We start from the raw sequence: 13,855 nt of genomic DNA on the forward strand, positions 1-13,855 counted from the left end.
AAATATTTGTCGCGCCGCTGAGTGTTTCACACTATAAGGTACACGCAAAAGTACAACACTATTACACAAACTTTAATTAGGTCTACAGAGTTGACCTTTTTTTCACAAGTAAAGCTTAAATGCCTCATTTTTGGCATTGTTGTCGGGAGTTGAACACGAGAGTCCTCATTTGTCTACGGAGAATTACGTTCGGCTACTTCATTGATCCAGTTCTTATAGCCTATACATTTGAAGGCTTATTCTTGAAATTGTGTGTTTCCATTATTGTGTTATGTATGAGATGTTAATTAAGGTTACAAACATTTCAAATAATTAAACAAAAATGTAGTTTGCTTATTACAAAAAAGACACCACTGTGTGTTAAACACTTAACGGCGGTCCCTTCCATACTGACATTTTGAAAATGACATGTTGCAAAAGTCACACACAAGGCTACTTACTGTCAGAATGGCTCTCCAGGTGACATTCACATTGTGTGAGTGACTGGTGATCACCCTGGATGGTTCTAATGCTACCTAGTAGCAGCAGTACTGGTATTAGTAGAGGGTGTAGGACACTTTTTAAGGAATTATCTTTTCAGCAGTAATAGCAATTAAAACACGTTTCAAAAATAATTAAAATCCATTATTATCAGGGCTAAATGGCATCTCCATTTTCTCCCCTCATTTGCAAACATCTTTAAACATGCTAAACTTTATCATGATGGTTTGTTGCAACAAATTGCAGCCTTATATAAATTCCAGAAATATATTTGAGTATGTTTCTCCCATTATAACTGAATGCATCATTTCATGTTTCTGCTGATCTGTGTTCTTGAATTCAGTGATTTACATTGTCTACCAATTTGACCAGAAGTCATTATGAACATTATTGAAGTCTCCAAAAATGTCATGTGCATGTGAAGAGCACTAGTTAATTTTTTCTTTCAATTCCATCTTTAACATATCTTGGTGTTACAGGTAGGTCTAGCCAACTTGCAGTTATCAATTGAAAAAAGGCCTATGTTTTAATGAATGAGCTGTACTTTATACTGTATTCTGTATGGAATTCTAATGTTTAACCAGTAATGTGTGTCCTGCAGCAATCGCAGAAATTGACTTATCATAGAAGGAGCTTTTAGCTGCTGCCGCTGGAAAATGTAGTATTTGCAATAGTGTTGTAGCAGAGCTAAAAACACAGGCAGTGCATGTGCAACAAAGGAGGAAGAAAAAAAGAAGCCTGACACAGCTGTATAGTTTAATGATGCACATAATGACCAATCATAAAAAGGACCATAGCCTTACAATCAAATACAACATATTTAAGTTAATTACAAGGATTTGACAGAGAAAATGCTGCTTTAATATGTAATGTGTTAACGTCAAAACACTAACTTTTTGATGGAGGAATAACTACATCATAACACATGGTCTTGATTGCCTATTTGCATAAGGCAGAGACAATCTCAGCCCAATGTTTAGACCCAAAGCTTTTGCTTCAAAGTAAGCTTATAAAGAATCTGATATCCATCATCCCAGGCATACAACTGCTTCTCCTGGGTGTTGTACCTGAGGCTGGAGTGTGCACCATATCTGCGGGGGAAGTACAACAGTGGAGCCTCTTCACTTGTCACCATACCATTCACATCAAACACACACTGGATTCGAGAGCGACTGGGTGGTCTGGTGTTGTAGACCACATACAATGTGCCACAAACCACAAATGCTGACTCAGCATTTTCCCTGGGACAGCCTGTGTCCCACATCTGCTCAGTGTCTAGTGTGTCTGCATCCATCTTGGCAAGGTTGATATTGTCCTTGGACCCATATAGAGCCCACAAGCCTTCCTCATCTGCCACCAGATCCACCACCGTCTCTGGGTTCAGTGTGTACACAGGACTCCTGTCATCCAGTGGGAACACGGCACTATCCCCCGAGGAGCTATTGTGCAGGTCAAACTTCATGACACGCACATCAGAGCCTTCACTCACATAGTACATTTGGCTGTTGTGCACAGTGTTCCCTGTTCCATTCCAGAATGTGGGTAGACTTATAGCCCGAGAGCTGGAAGGGGATGAGGAGAGGGCACTCACCGAGCTGTACTCATGCACTGTGTCCCCTTCGGTGCCACTGAACATGTAGACGTTTGCTGTGACAGCATCTCTTGTCCACACACCCTTTGGACTGCCCATACGCTTTAGGATCTTCATGGCACTGATACTAGACACAATATCCAAACAGCCTTAGGGAAGAAAGATGAAGTTATATTAGACCATGAAGAAGCCGCTAGAGGCTCCTTTCTTATTGCAGGAAAATACCATATTTTCCAAACTATTAACCACACCATTTACAAACCGCATTACAGTATTTTATGCAATTTTATAAAACTAACCTATGTATTGACCACACCCATGTATTTACGGCAGTATATTCAATATTACATTATCATGTTGGGTAAAACGAAATCCCATGTAGGCTAGCTGTGGTGCAAGCGCTACCAGCCATTTAAATTCGTAAGGATGGGCATTTGAAGCAACACTACAACTCCCTCCCTGCACACGAACAGACTTCTCCCCCTTCTTGATTGTTTAATGTCTATGTGAAGCCATTTAATGTCATCCACAAGTGGTTGTGATCACTTTAAACAAGACTGGTGAACTGATTTTAAGAAATTAAATGGTTGCTTCAGGCTATGTAGCAAACTGCGTTTCCTGATTGCTAAAGTTGTGTAGTTGCTATGCTAGCGAACTAGAGGTAGCTAGGATAGTTAAAAAGCTACAATAATAATAATACATCACATTTATATAGCCGTTTTCAAAGTTCTCAAAGACATAAAAAGAAAAGATTACAAAAGAAAAGAGAAGAATACAAAAAACATGGGATGTGTGTGTGTGTGTGTCTGTGTGTGGGGGGGGGGGACGTTAGTTGGGCAAGGCATGGCTGAAGAGTTGGGTTTTGAGGGCCCTTTTAAATGCTGACAGTGTGGGGGCATTTTTTATATGGTGTGGTAATGAGTTACACAGGGAGGGGGCGGCAACCGTAAACGCCCTATCACCCCAGATGCAGCGCTTGGTCCTCGGTATATGCAGGAGGCAAGACCGCGGCAGGCCAGCAGACCTGAGGCATCAGGAGGATGCATGTTGGTTGAGGAGGTCTGAGAGTTAGGGGGCAGCCAGGCTATTGAGGGCCTTGTAGGTGGTGTGGAGAATCTTGAAATGTATCCTGTGTTTAACCGGGAGCCAGTGAAGGTCATGGAGGACTGGGGTGATTTGGTCACTTGAGCGGGTAAAACAATAGGTAGATACATATTACCTTCATATTAACAAGGGTTCAAGCATGGGTAGTTTGTCCATAAGGGCGATTTGGGGGATGCACTGCCAAACGGGAAATGGTTCGATTCTACTGATTCTACCACTGCTACAGTGGTTATAGGTGTTCTAGAACGTTTGATCTGCCTCTGAATGTCATTGTCCAATCAGGCTTAAGTCGTGCTTCAAATAGTTCCTCCCTTCCGCGATTTCAGTCAGGTGGAAAATCGTCCCAGACGTCTCTCATACACTCTAATGTAAAATCATTTTTTTTCACATTACAGGGCTTTCAATGCAATCTCTCTGGGTTCCAGGAGGGCTAGCACTAACGTGCTTTCGTCATACGTAACTGCGCAATTCGCGGTGCGGTGGCTTCGGTGGCTAACGGTCCCAGATGATTGCCACTTGAGGCTATTTGAAATTCAAAGTGAATACATAAGCACTTCGATTGTATCTTTATATTATTGATATTGACTGATATGATATGATTTTTTTAATATATGTGTTTGTATCCCCTCTGCTTGCCAAAGGACTCTGGCTGCCATGTGCTGTCTCGTATTTGTTTGTCATGCCATGTGCTTCTTGTGTTTGTTTGTTATGTCATGTGCTTTCATGTTTTGTCCTGAACTCTGCCCCCACATGCCCTCTGCAACTTCCTGGATTTTCCTGTCACCATCTACCACACCTGATCTGTTAATTAGTCTGTGTGTTATATTGTGTTTACTTTCCACCAATTATCTGTTTCCCCTCTGGTATTTAAGTTCAGTCTGTCCTGTGTTCCCTGTCTGATCATAACATTAAGTCTGGTTAGAAACTCTGAGTCCTGTCCAAGCCTGTGAATGTCTGTATCGTTTCTCTGCTTCATTTCCGTGGATATTTTGCCCACGTTGGATTCGTTTTGGATTTTTGTGCTCTCTTTTACTCTACCTTTGTTGGATTTTTGGATCTTTTGTGCTTTACCCTTTTTGGAATTCTTAGTTTACCTGGGTCTTTTGTGTGTTGATTTTTGTACTGTTAAGTCAAACTTTTTGAAGAACAAATTCAAAGTTCTTGCTAGCATCTGGGCTGCACTTGTTTTTTTTCTTCTGTGAAACCAAAACAATACGCCCCCAGTAGACTTTCAAGCCTGCTTGTTAATGCAAAGGTCCAATCAGCCAATTATGTGGCAGTGGCAGTAACCCCATGCACAACGACATACTCAAGAGACATAGTTGTTGTGACTTATATCAGAATTGACAAGGACAATTATTGAAGTGCCTTTCAGTAAAACTTGATGCATTTATCTAAACCAGTTTACAGTACTGGGCTCTCCACCTTTCTTGCTGTGTTTTTTCCTGTCTATTCATGATTTTCCTGTATTTTTCTTACATCCACTGGCTCCCTCACCTGTCACTGGACTGAGTTCCTCTTTCCTGTCATGTTGGGGAGTTCCTTTTTGCTCTACCATTTTCTCCTCTGCCTTGGTACAGGGCCTCGGCGAGTTCTGGGTCTCGATGTAGTCCATCTCTCGCTCCACACGCTCCACATGGACCCCTGCCTCATCTAGATCCAGCCGTAGTTTGCCATGGTCTTTGCCTATCCGTTCCATCAGATCAGTGGCCTGCTGTCGGAAGTCCTTCAGCTCTGAATTGTAGCGATTGGACTGCTCATGCCACAGTGAAATTCGTTCCTGTCATCAGAAGATATTCTGCGTGGTTAGCATGATTATGACAAAAAATATTTTTGTGGATTCATCTGTAAGAAACTGAAATTTGTGATTATTTTGATTAGTAAAATTGCAAATAATTACCCATTTGGTGGGTATTTATGGTACAACTACAACTCCAATTCCAACTACACCATTAAAACAAAATCCATTATTCCATTATCAGCATTATTTGACAATTTGGATGCAGGTGCTTTTTGTCTTAGGTCCCGATACTATGTTTGACCTAACAACTCATTGGTGATCAAATTCCTCAACCTCTGATAAGCTGCTTGCTGCCTATACCCTCACAACAAACCTGAACAAGCTCAACAAATGAATCCTGTCAGTTTGTTAGAATTAGTTTTTAATTACATTTGTGGGATAAATCGAGGTATATGATGGATTCATTTACTAAATGCTATTCTTGTTCTGTTTTTAGTAGTTGATAAATGACTGGGAATGCACAAACTGACATTAAGGCAGCGCTATGCAATAATTTGCCACATTTTGATGTCTGTTTTGAAAGGTGACTACTTTCGGTAACCTCTTCAAATTATTTTTTAATATCTATGGTCATGTTAAGGACAGATAAACACACCTGACGTTCCTTCTAGCTGTGCAGGCTATGCAGTATGTAGTTCTCTTTCTAGTTCCGCAATAATGTAAAAAAAAAACATTTATAGCACAAAATTGCTTATTGCTTACTAAATCACCAAAAACTGCCAGTAAGCATATAAGCTAGCTTTTATCAGTGCCAACTTGGGTTATTGGTGGTGTTTGCAAGGTTTTTGTAGTTAGTTAGCTTGCTACATTTAGACGAAAACTCCATAATGCTTCTTTGAGTGATGTATGTTTGACATATAAAACCTGCATCATTTTGAGCTGTAAATCACTGTAGCATTATATAATTCTAGCTTCTAGTATCATATAATCATTTTTTTAATTGTAGTTGTTGGATGACATACAGACGTGGTATAGCGTGTGTTATGTTAAACTGCATTTCTATGGGAGAGCGAAGGTAACAGTAAGGGAATATGGCAGCATGCTTCCAGTCTAATGTTACCTTCTCTGGGAATTAAGTGTGTATGATTAGTAGACATGACAGTCTAATGTTAACTTCTCAGGGGATTAAGTGTGTATGATTAGTAGACATTAAATTGTATTAATTTACCTCTTTTGTGGAGTAGAAAAAACATTTCAAACTTTCTGAACCCATTAACCATGGAGTACCTTAGAACCCACAACCTAAGCCTAACTCGTGAAATACTTAGCCAGCTTTATAAGAGACAAAAACATGCCTGGATCATATTATCAGCACTTAACTCCCTGAAGTGCACAGTCTGTTTGTCAGTGTAAAACAAAGCACTCCAATAACAAAGAAATTGACCTTAGTTCGGTCTTTAAAAAAGTTAAAGGGCAGATTTGTCCTTTACCAAAAGCCTAGTTCTTACCTCCATGGCCAACATTCTGTTTTCTAAGTAGTTCATCAGACTCTGGTAGTGGTATTGTGCCCATGCTGGGGTAAGTCTTGCATTGAACAAATAGAACATGAAAACCAGGCAGAAGGCTCTCATGGTATTCTTGTCCAGATGAAGCTGTGTGTCCAAGTTTGACTGTGTTAGTCAGATTGAAGAACAGTCACAACGATGAAGCTGTGTGTTCAAGTTTGACTGTCTAAGTCAGATTGAAAAACAGTCACAAAAATGTCTCTGACTCGGTCCAGACGTGCAGCTGCTGTTTCCTGCTGGCAATGGAGACTGTGAGTCAGTGTGTGTGTGTGTGTGTGGAGAAGGACGAGGAACTGCTTCCAGAGGTGCAGTGTGTGTATGTGGGGCAGTGTTATGTGGTGCAGTGTGTGTATGTGGTGCAGTGTGTGTGTGTGTGGAGAGAGACGAGGGACTACTTCCAGAGTCGCAGTTTCTCTCCGTGGGCTGGAATGTTTTTACTAAGTCAGAGGGTGGAGTTAGAATGTATCAGGTTTTTTCTTTGCTCTCCAGAAAGTTCCACTTCCAAACATTACATTTTCATATTTAAAAGTGATTTCAGATCACATTTCATCAACGAGAAAAGAAGGCTTGTAAGTTCATCTTGACAACTGAGATACATTAGTGTTAATCCTTTTAGTGGTGAGATCTTAAGAACAGTGTTTTGCCTTGTAGAGTGCCTGGTTTGCATACGCTGTTCTGTGCAGATGATGCTAAAACCTATACTCTAATCACTCCAATGTGACTATACTCTTTAGGCGCTACTGGGAAGTGTGAGAAACGACACTACTGGGAGAAACTGGCATCTAAATGGAATGATGGCTATCAGCCAGAATAATTCAGAACATACGTATATGATCATACTCCTCAATTGGTAAAAGCACAATCCAACTGACATCTCATCAGGAATTCATAACAAAAATAACACCCCATAAGAAAAGAAAATCTAAAAAGAAATCTCCTTCTTATATAGTTATTCTAGACTGGTTAGTTTATTGAGATTAAATGAGACTAAAAGTGAGATTTAGACCTTATTCTACTGATTCTCAGATTTCTATATGGATCCACTCCTGTGGAGTTAAAAGGAGAGATGTCAATGGTCACATGGAGGTCTCATGGTCACAGAACATGCTCAGTTTTTACAAAATATTTAGACATCTCAATATAACCTTCTCTTTTTTCACTTAAATTGTTTAAAAAGATTTTGATGCAGTGGTTGCAGCTCCTATTGTGTAGAGGTTGGGGTAGGCCACAGTGCAGCGGCTCAGGACCTGGTCCTTATGCTCCCTCTCCTGTGATCAGGACCTAGTCCTTATGCTTCCTCTCCAGTGATCAGGACCTGGTCCTTATGCTCCCTCTCCAGTGATCAGGACCTGGTCCTTATGCTCCCTCTCCAGTGATCAGGACCTCGTCCTTATGCTCCCTCTCCAGTGATCAGGACCTGGTCCTTATACTGTGATCAGGACCTGGTCCTTATGCTCCCTCTCCAGTGATCAGGACCTGGTCCTTATACTCCCTCTCCAGTGATTAGGACCTGGTCCTTATACTGTGATCAGGACCAGGTCCTTATGCTCCCTCTCCAGTGATCAGGACCTGGTCCTTATACTGTGATCAGGACCTGGTCCTTATACTCCCTCTCCAGTGATCAGGACCTGGTCCTTATACTGTGATCAGGACCTGGTCCTTATGCTCCCTCTCCAGTGATCAGGACCTGGTCCTTATTCTGTGATCAGGACCTGGTCCTTATACTCCCTCTCCAGTGATCAGGACCAGGTCCTTATGCTCCCTCTCCAGTGATTCAAAAGACCAAAAGAGGAAAAGACAGAAACTAGAGTTAGTTTGCCTAAGACATAGCCTTCCCTCCTCTGACCTCCACAGATGTTTTATCTTCCACAGTGATTATGACTTTGGTGAAGGCCAGGTGTTGGCGCCCCTCAGCCGTAAGTTTGTCCATTCAGTGCCATGTTCACATCCGATACTATCTCAGAGGAGGAGGACATTAGTCCTGAATCTGTGCTGATGGAGCAGTGCACGCAGGAACCAAAACAACTATTTACCAAAGGTCTAGGACTAGACCAAGGCTTCAGTTGAGTAGGCTGGGCAGGCTGTACCTGAGACTGAGGCTGAGCAGGCTGAGGTCAATGGCGGTGTTGCTACGTAACCCGCCTTCTCCCTGCAGTGCTCAAATCGCACCAATTGATAACACGGCACCCTCACCACTTGCCAACACAAACATAGGAAAATGAATAGTACATGAAAATTTGAATAAACTTAAATGCTACAGTGAGTGTTTGGTTTATTCTAAGAAAGTTGTTTTATACATGATGAACACATTGCCTACAGTCTCTTTGCTGTCCTGCATCAGATATAACTTCTGATCTATCATTGTATAGAATAGCTTGTAGAACTCTTAAACTCAACAAAGTCACAGCTTTGTTTGATGCAACATTTAATTGACATTTTTTTGTCAGGTTCAGGTTTGTCATGTTTTATGAGGTTCACATCACTTCAACCAAACACAGCAAACATGGCCATCCCTTTTAACATATTGGTAAAATGTCAAAATATGAGAACATAACCTAAATCAGATATCCTAAAGTGCCAAATACACTATTAATTAATAAACCATCATACGGCATTAAGTTGCTATGTTTATTTTTAATTAAATATTTAATAATGGACACAGAGCAAAATAGCAAGCTGACAAGCTAACAAGCAAACAGCTCACGCTTGACAAGCTAGCAAGCATAGAATCAGAAACAGCTCACGTTAGCAAGCTGACAAGTTACCAAGCTGACAAGTTACCAAGCTGACAAGTTACCAAGCATAGAATCAGAAACAGTTCACGTTAGCAAGTTGACAAGCCAGGAAGCATAGAATCACGTTAGCATGCTGACAAGCTAGCAAGCACAGAATCAGAAACAGCTCACGTTAGCAAGCTAAAGGATTCAGGTTTAGCAACAGTGGAAATCTGCTGTAACCAGCAGCTTCATTGCTCTGCTTATGCTTGTAATAGTAACATTATGAGGACACTGTACTGTATACCCACTAAGCTTTAATAGTAACCTTATGAGGACACTGTATATCCACTAAGGCTAATCTGTTCTACAACCAACACTTTGAATGCTGGATCTACATTTTAATCCACAATGAATGTGTTTATTTCATGTATGTACTGTCTTTATATTACACTGAATCATATATGTATTATGTACATGCTGCATGTGTGCTAATATGTTCTGTCCTATTTATTTTGGGGCTTTTTGGCCTTGAATCAATAGTTGAAGTGAAGAGTGGGACCGGAAATGAGAGGGAGAAGAGGTGGGGAGCGGACAGGAGAAATTACATCAGGCCAGAATCGAACCTGTGTCCTCCATGGGCATCAAGCCCAAGTGTGGTCAGGGCTACTGGTTGCGCCACAGTGCATAATTAAATTGAATTATTTGCATGCTTCCTCCGACAGAAATCCTGTTCATGGGCTTGAATTTTCTTTGAACATACCAACTTTAATGAAACATAGATGATTCTGTTGCCTACAGGATCATGTTAAAGAAAGCAATACATTCCTTTAGAACAGCAAAATACCTCACCTTGTGGGCAGGATTTGTTCATTGAGACTTCAGCGTGCTATAGCAAATTTGAACAGCTGTCAGATGGTAGGCCTTCTTTTGAGGTCAATATTTAGGACGTAAGAAATGAAGTGAGGGAGGATTGGCAAATAAGGGGAAATGAGAATTACCCTACGCCTACAATAAAATCCAGATCAAACAGTTATCCGAAGAAGGGGCATGGACGTAGTTTTTTAATTATCCAGGAGGTGGTGATAGTGTTTCTTGGGGTGAATGAATACAGAAGTACAGAAGAAGAGAAAGGGGTCGCATGGAGCTAGCGACAATAAGATACATTGCGCGACAATATGGCGGCGAAAATCGTCAAAATAAAAGTCTGCTTCAAAGTTTTAAAATCCGGTTTGACAAATGTTTCAGCGTTTTAGACGGCATATGCCTGTTGTGCTGCTAAATACTTTAGATAAATACACTGCATATTGTATTTGCAAATTTTGTCATTTTAGCAGAGTCACCTTGCATATAACCATGGAATGAAATGGTAGCTTGTTAAATACACAACATTTGTGATTCAGAATTCAGGTTTCCACAAGGAATATGTCTTGGTTGTGTGGCACAAATAGGTGCACCAAGACATTTCCCATTTTTCCATAAAAGAAGCATAGATAAAGACATTAACAATCAGAATTCAAATGTACATAGATAAAGCTAAATATATATATCAATGAATTTAAGAGGAGAATCTTTGAAATTAGGCACTGAAAAGTTGTCAGTGGGCTGAAACAGACGTCTGTGGGCATTGTTGATAAGACTGACTGCTGTTGGAAAGAAACTGTTCTTATGGTATGAGGTTTTGGTCCTGATGGACCGCAGTCTCTTACTGGAAGGGTGTTTTTCAAACAGACCTGACCAGGGTGGGAGGAGGTCAGCCATAATCTTCCCTGCATACTTCAAGTCCTGGAGCAATGGAGATTTGCAGCCAATCACCCTCTGATGATATGCAGCAGTCTGCTCTTGTCTTTGGCCGTGGAGGCAGCATACCAGATGGTGATGGAGCAGGTTAGGATGGACTCAACGATGGCAGTGTAAAAGTGCACCATCATGGCCTTTCACAGGTTAAACATCTTCATCCGCCTCAGGAAGTTCATACTCTGATGGCCTTATTCATTAGACTGAATTCAGGCCTTATTGTCTACATATTTTCAAAAAAGAAATACATTTCTTTAGACCTAGAGTATCTGACTCGACTGGGGGTTTTATTCCCTGATACCTATAGGCGATTCAGATCTCAATATCAATACACTTAAATGTATTTTCTAAAGGACTTGTTGAAATCTTTACATAATTTGCCGCAAATACTTACAGAGTGCCACTATTGTGTTCCCGTTTTTAAATTAAAATACACATTATATAGAATACATACACAAACATACACATCCAGCACCAACAATATTTATATACACCCATGACAACAAAGAGTAAATTGTAACTTTTGGACTTCATATCAGTTAGCAAGACAGGGCAGTATGTACATCTGTCTACTGCACATGTCAATCACATATAAAAACACAAAACACAAACAATGAAAGATACAGAGAGAAAAAAATCCAAAGATAACTTTCTTGCTTACAAAGACGATTCAGGCCTAATATTTCTTTATTTCCTGAAAGTAATTTTTATAAGGATTTCCTTTCATCCCTATATCAAGGATGCAGAATTTGTTGTTTTCTTGGCCACACAATTTGAATGACTTCAATAGGTCATTACTGTAGGCTTACTGTATGTGATTTGACTGGGGCTCACCATTTTACCTAGTTTTCTCAGCCACACAATTTGAAGTTCATCAGCAGGCAATTAGTTAGGCCTATTCTATGCATTTTATTTCCTACCTTCCAACTCTCAGTCTCAGGCAGGTTGAATGACTCGTGAAGGTGTTAAAATCCTTTTCACTTGCGGATATTTTTTGGATTGGTAATTTCCTAAACACATTTTTAGGAAAAATGTACTTTTCCAAGCTGAACAACACAAGTAGGCTTGTTGTGCTTCAAGCTTTTCCCATTTTGGTTTTGTTTGTTCTCACCTTTACGTTTGTTGTACCTTTAGAAGCACATTAACAATTAGCATTTCTCTATTTTCCGTCCGTGTATGAACTAATACAAAGGTTCGACTTTTATTTTGAAGGAATTATGAATGGCGGCCATATTGATATATTCATTATTGTCGCTTGCAACACGCTGCTAAGGAAAGCATTTTTCCTGTGTGTAACACCGGTTTGGAACTCGCGCCGAGTAAGATTTCAGGTAAGTTATCAAGCTAGCTAGAAAACATATTTACATTTCTCAATGGCAACAATAGCCACAATGTTTTACTAAACATAATTCGATTTGGGCACCTTGGGTGGCATGAAGAAGCAGTTGTGGCCGTGGTGGAATTCACTCATTTACTAGTTGGAAAGAAATAAAGGCCATCCGTTAGCTAACGTAACTAAATTTAGGTAACGTTAGCCTGTTGACGTTAGCTCATCTCGGCTTTCTCTAACTTTGCCATACTGATTTAGATGATTTACGAAAATGTTCCAATCAAAAATAAACAATAATAATATGGGGTGTCTATGTATAGCTTATTGCTAGCACGATTTTATTCTAGCATATCTCAGTTAGCAGGGATGGAAGGAGTAACGTGGTTGATAAAATGCAACTAACGTTACAACGTTAGGCTAACGTTTGATAGAATAAGTGACATTCAGGGCAAAGTGAAAAAGTGACTTACTTAAATGCGGTATTTGCGCCATGTGGAGCTGAGATTTACGTTTAGTTCCTGAAAAGCGCCGTATAGCTTATTGTTATTTAACATTTATTGTTGTTGATAACAAGTCACTTGGAAAATATAAGTTTCCCGAGCTAGCCTTGCAACCACACAGCACATTCATAGCATTAGCATTACTGGATGTGACAGTCTGTCAAAGTATCAAACATTACCTTGCTGGCAGGCGCATGGAGTTTGGTTGGGGCCCCACCAGTGTGCCACTTTAGCATCGACTTTAGGTTACAGCAACATTATGTCACAATTTGACCTAAAGTAACAGCTTCAAAATCATTTTGGTGGTAGACTGACTTGTAATACGGAGAGTGGAGCCTGTACCACGGCCACAGCACGCCTGGCCTGGACAGCAGTCCACTAACCTTCTGCAGTCTGGGTTGGGTGTTCTGATTGATCACCAATTTTCTGAACTAGGCTGTTGCGATGCAATTTTAGCGGGCCTGCCTGCTTGCGGCGAGACTGTTGCAGATGGTTCAGAATGTGGCGGAGTATTTCGTCTGTAATGAAAGGGATGATAAACGTGTCCTTACCGACATGTTGGGTAAATGCATTGTCTTCAAGCCAGTGGTATCATAAAGATAGGGTAGGCCAACACAGAGTCTCAAAGTAATGTTGACAAGCTCTCTTCTAAACTAGGTTAGCTAGTTGATCAGATTCGGGGCCAGTTATGAAATCTTATTTTGTATATGACTGTCATTTTGCTTTGTAATACAACAACTCATGCAAGTCATATTGCAGTCAACACTTGAAGTGGACATGAGGTGTAACTCTTGCACTGTGACCTTTTACCAACACTATTTAACTTTCCAATGCCCATTGTGACATTATGCTTTGTAGGGCAAAGGGATTTGAAATGGTCTGTCTTTGTCATCTTGTTGCAAGTTGTGATAGTCAGGAGTGCAGGTTAGTGAAAACTTGTTCATTTGAATGATAACTGAATCACTGAAGGCTAATAACGTTAGCTGATATATTAACCCATTGAAAACCATGCAAATAACTCGATTTTCATACG

General features: G+C 40.5%; 2 protein-coding genes across 4 annotated transcripts in view; one reads left to right on the plus strand and one right to left on the minus strand.

The window, feature by feature from the left end:
- Positions 1-1,270: 1,270 nt before the first annotated feature.
- Positions 1,271-6,701, minus strand: olfml3a (olfactomedin-like 3a). Its single transcript, XM_080853735.1, has 3 exons — positions 6,425-6,701; positions 4,673-4,955; positions 1,271-2,220 (listed from the first exon to the last, which is right to left on the minus strand). The coding sequence occupies exons 1-3, from the start codon at positions 6,545-6,547 to the stop codon at positions 1,457-1,459; spliced, it is 1,170 nt and encodes a 389-aa protein (XP_080709861.1). The 5' UTR covers positions 6,548-6,701; the 3' UTR covers positions 1,271-1,456.
- Positions 6,702-12,307: 5,606 nt separating this feature from the next.
- Positions 12,308-13,855, plus strand: part of cdk11b (cyclin dependent kinase 11B) — a 31,647-nt gene continuing 30,099 nt past the window's right edge. For 2 of the 3 annotated variants that reach the window (XM_080853723.1, XM_080853725.1), the window contains exon 1: positions 12,308-12,323. The gene's annotated coding sequence lies outside the window, so the exon portion shown is untranslated. Of the gene's footprint in view, positions 12,324-13,678; positions 13,747-13,855 lie in introns of those variants that run through there. The other variant, XM_080853724.1, reaches the window with a different exon arrangement.

The sequence above is a fragment of the Sprattus sprattus genome (assembly GCF_963457725.1).
Source record: "Sprattus sprattus genome assembly, chromosome: 16".
NCBI lineage: Eukaryota > Metazoa > Chordata > Actinopteri > Clupeiformes > Clupeidae > Sprattus > Sprattus sprattus.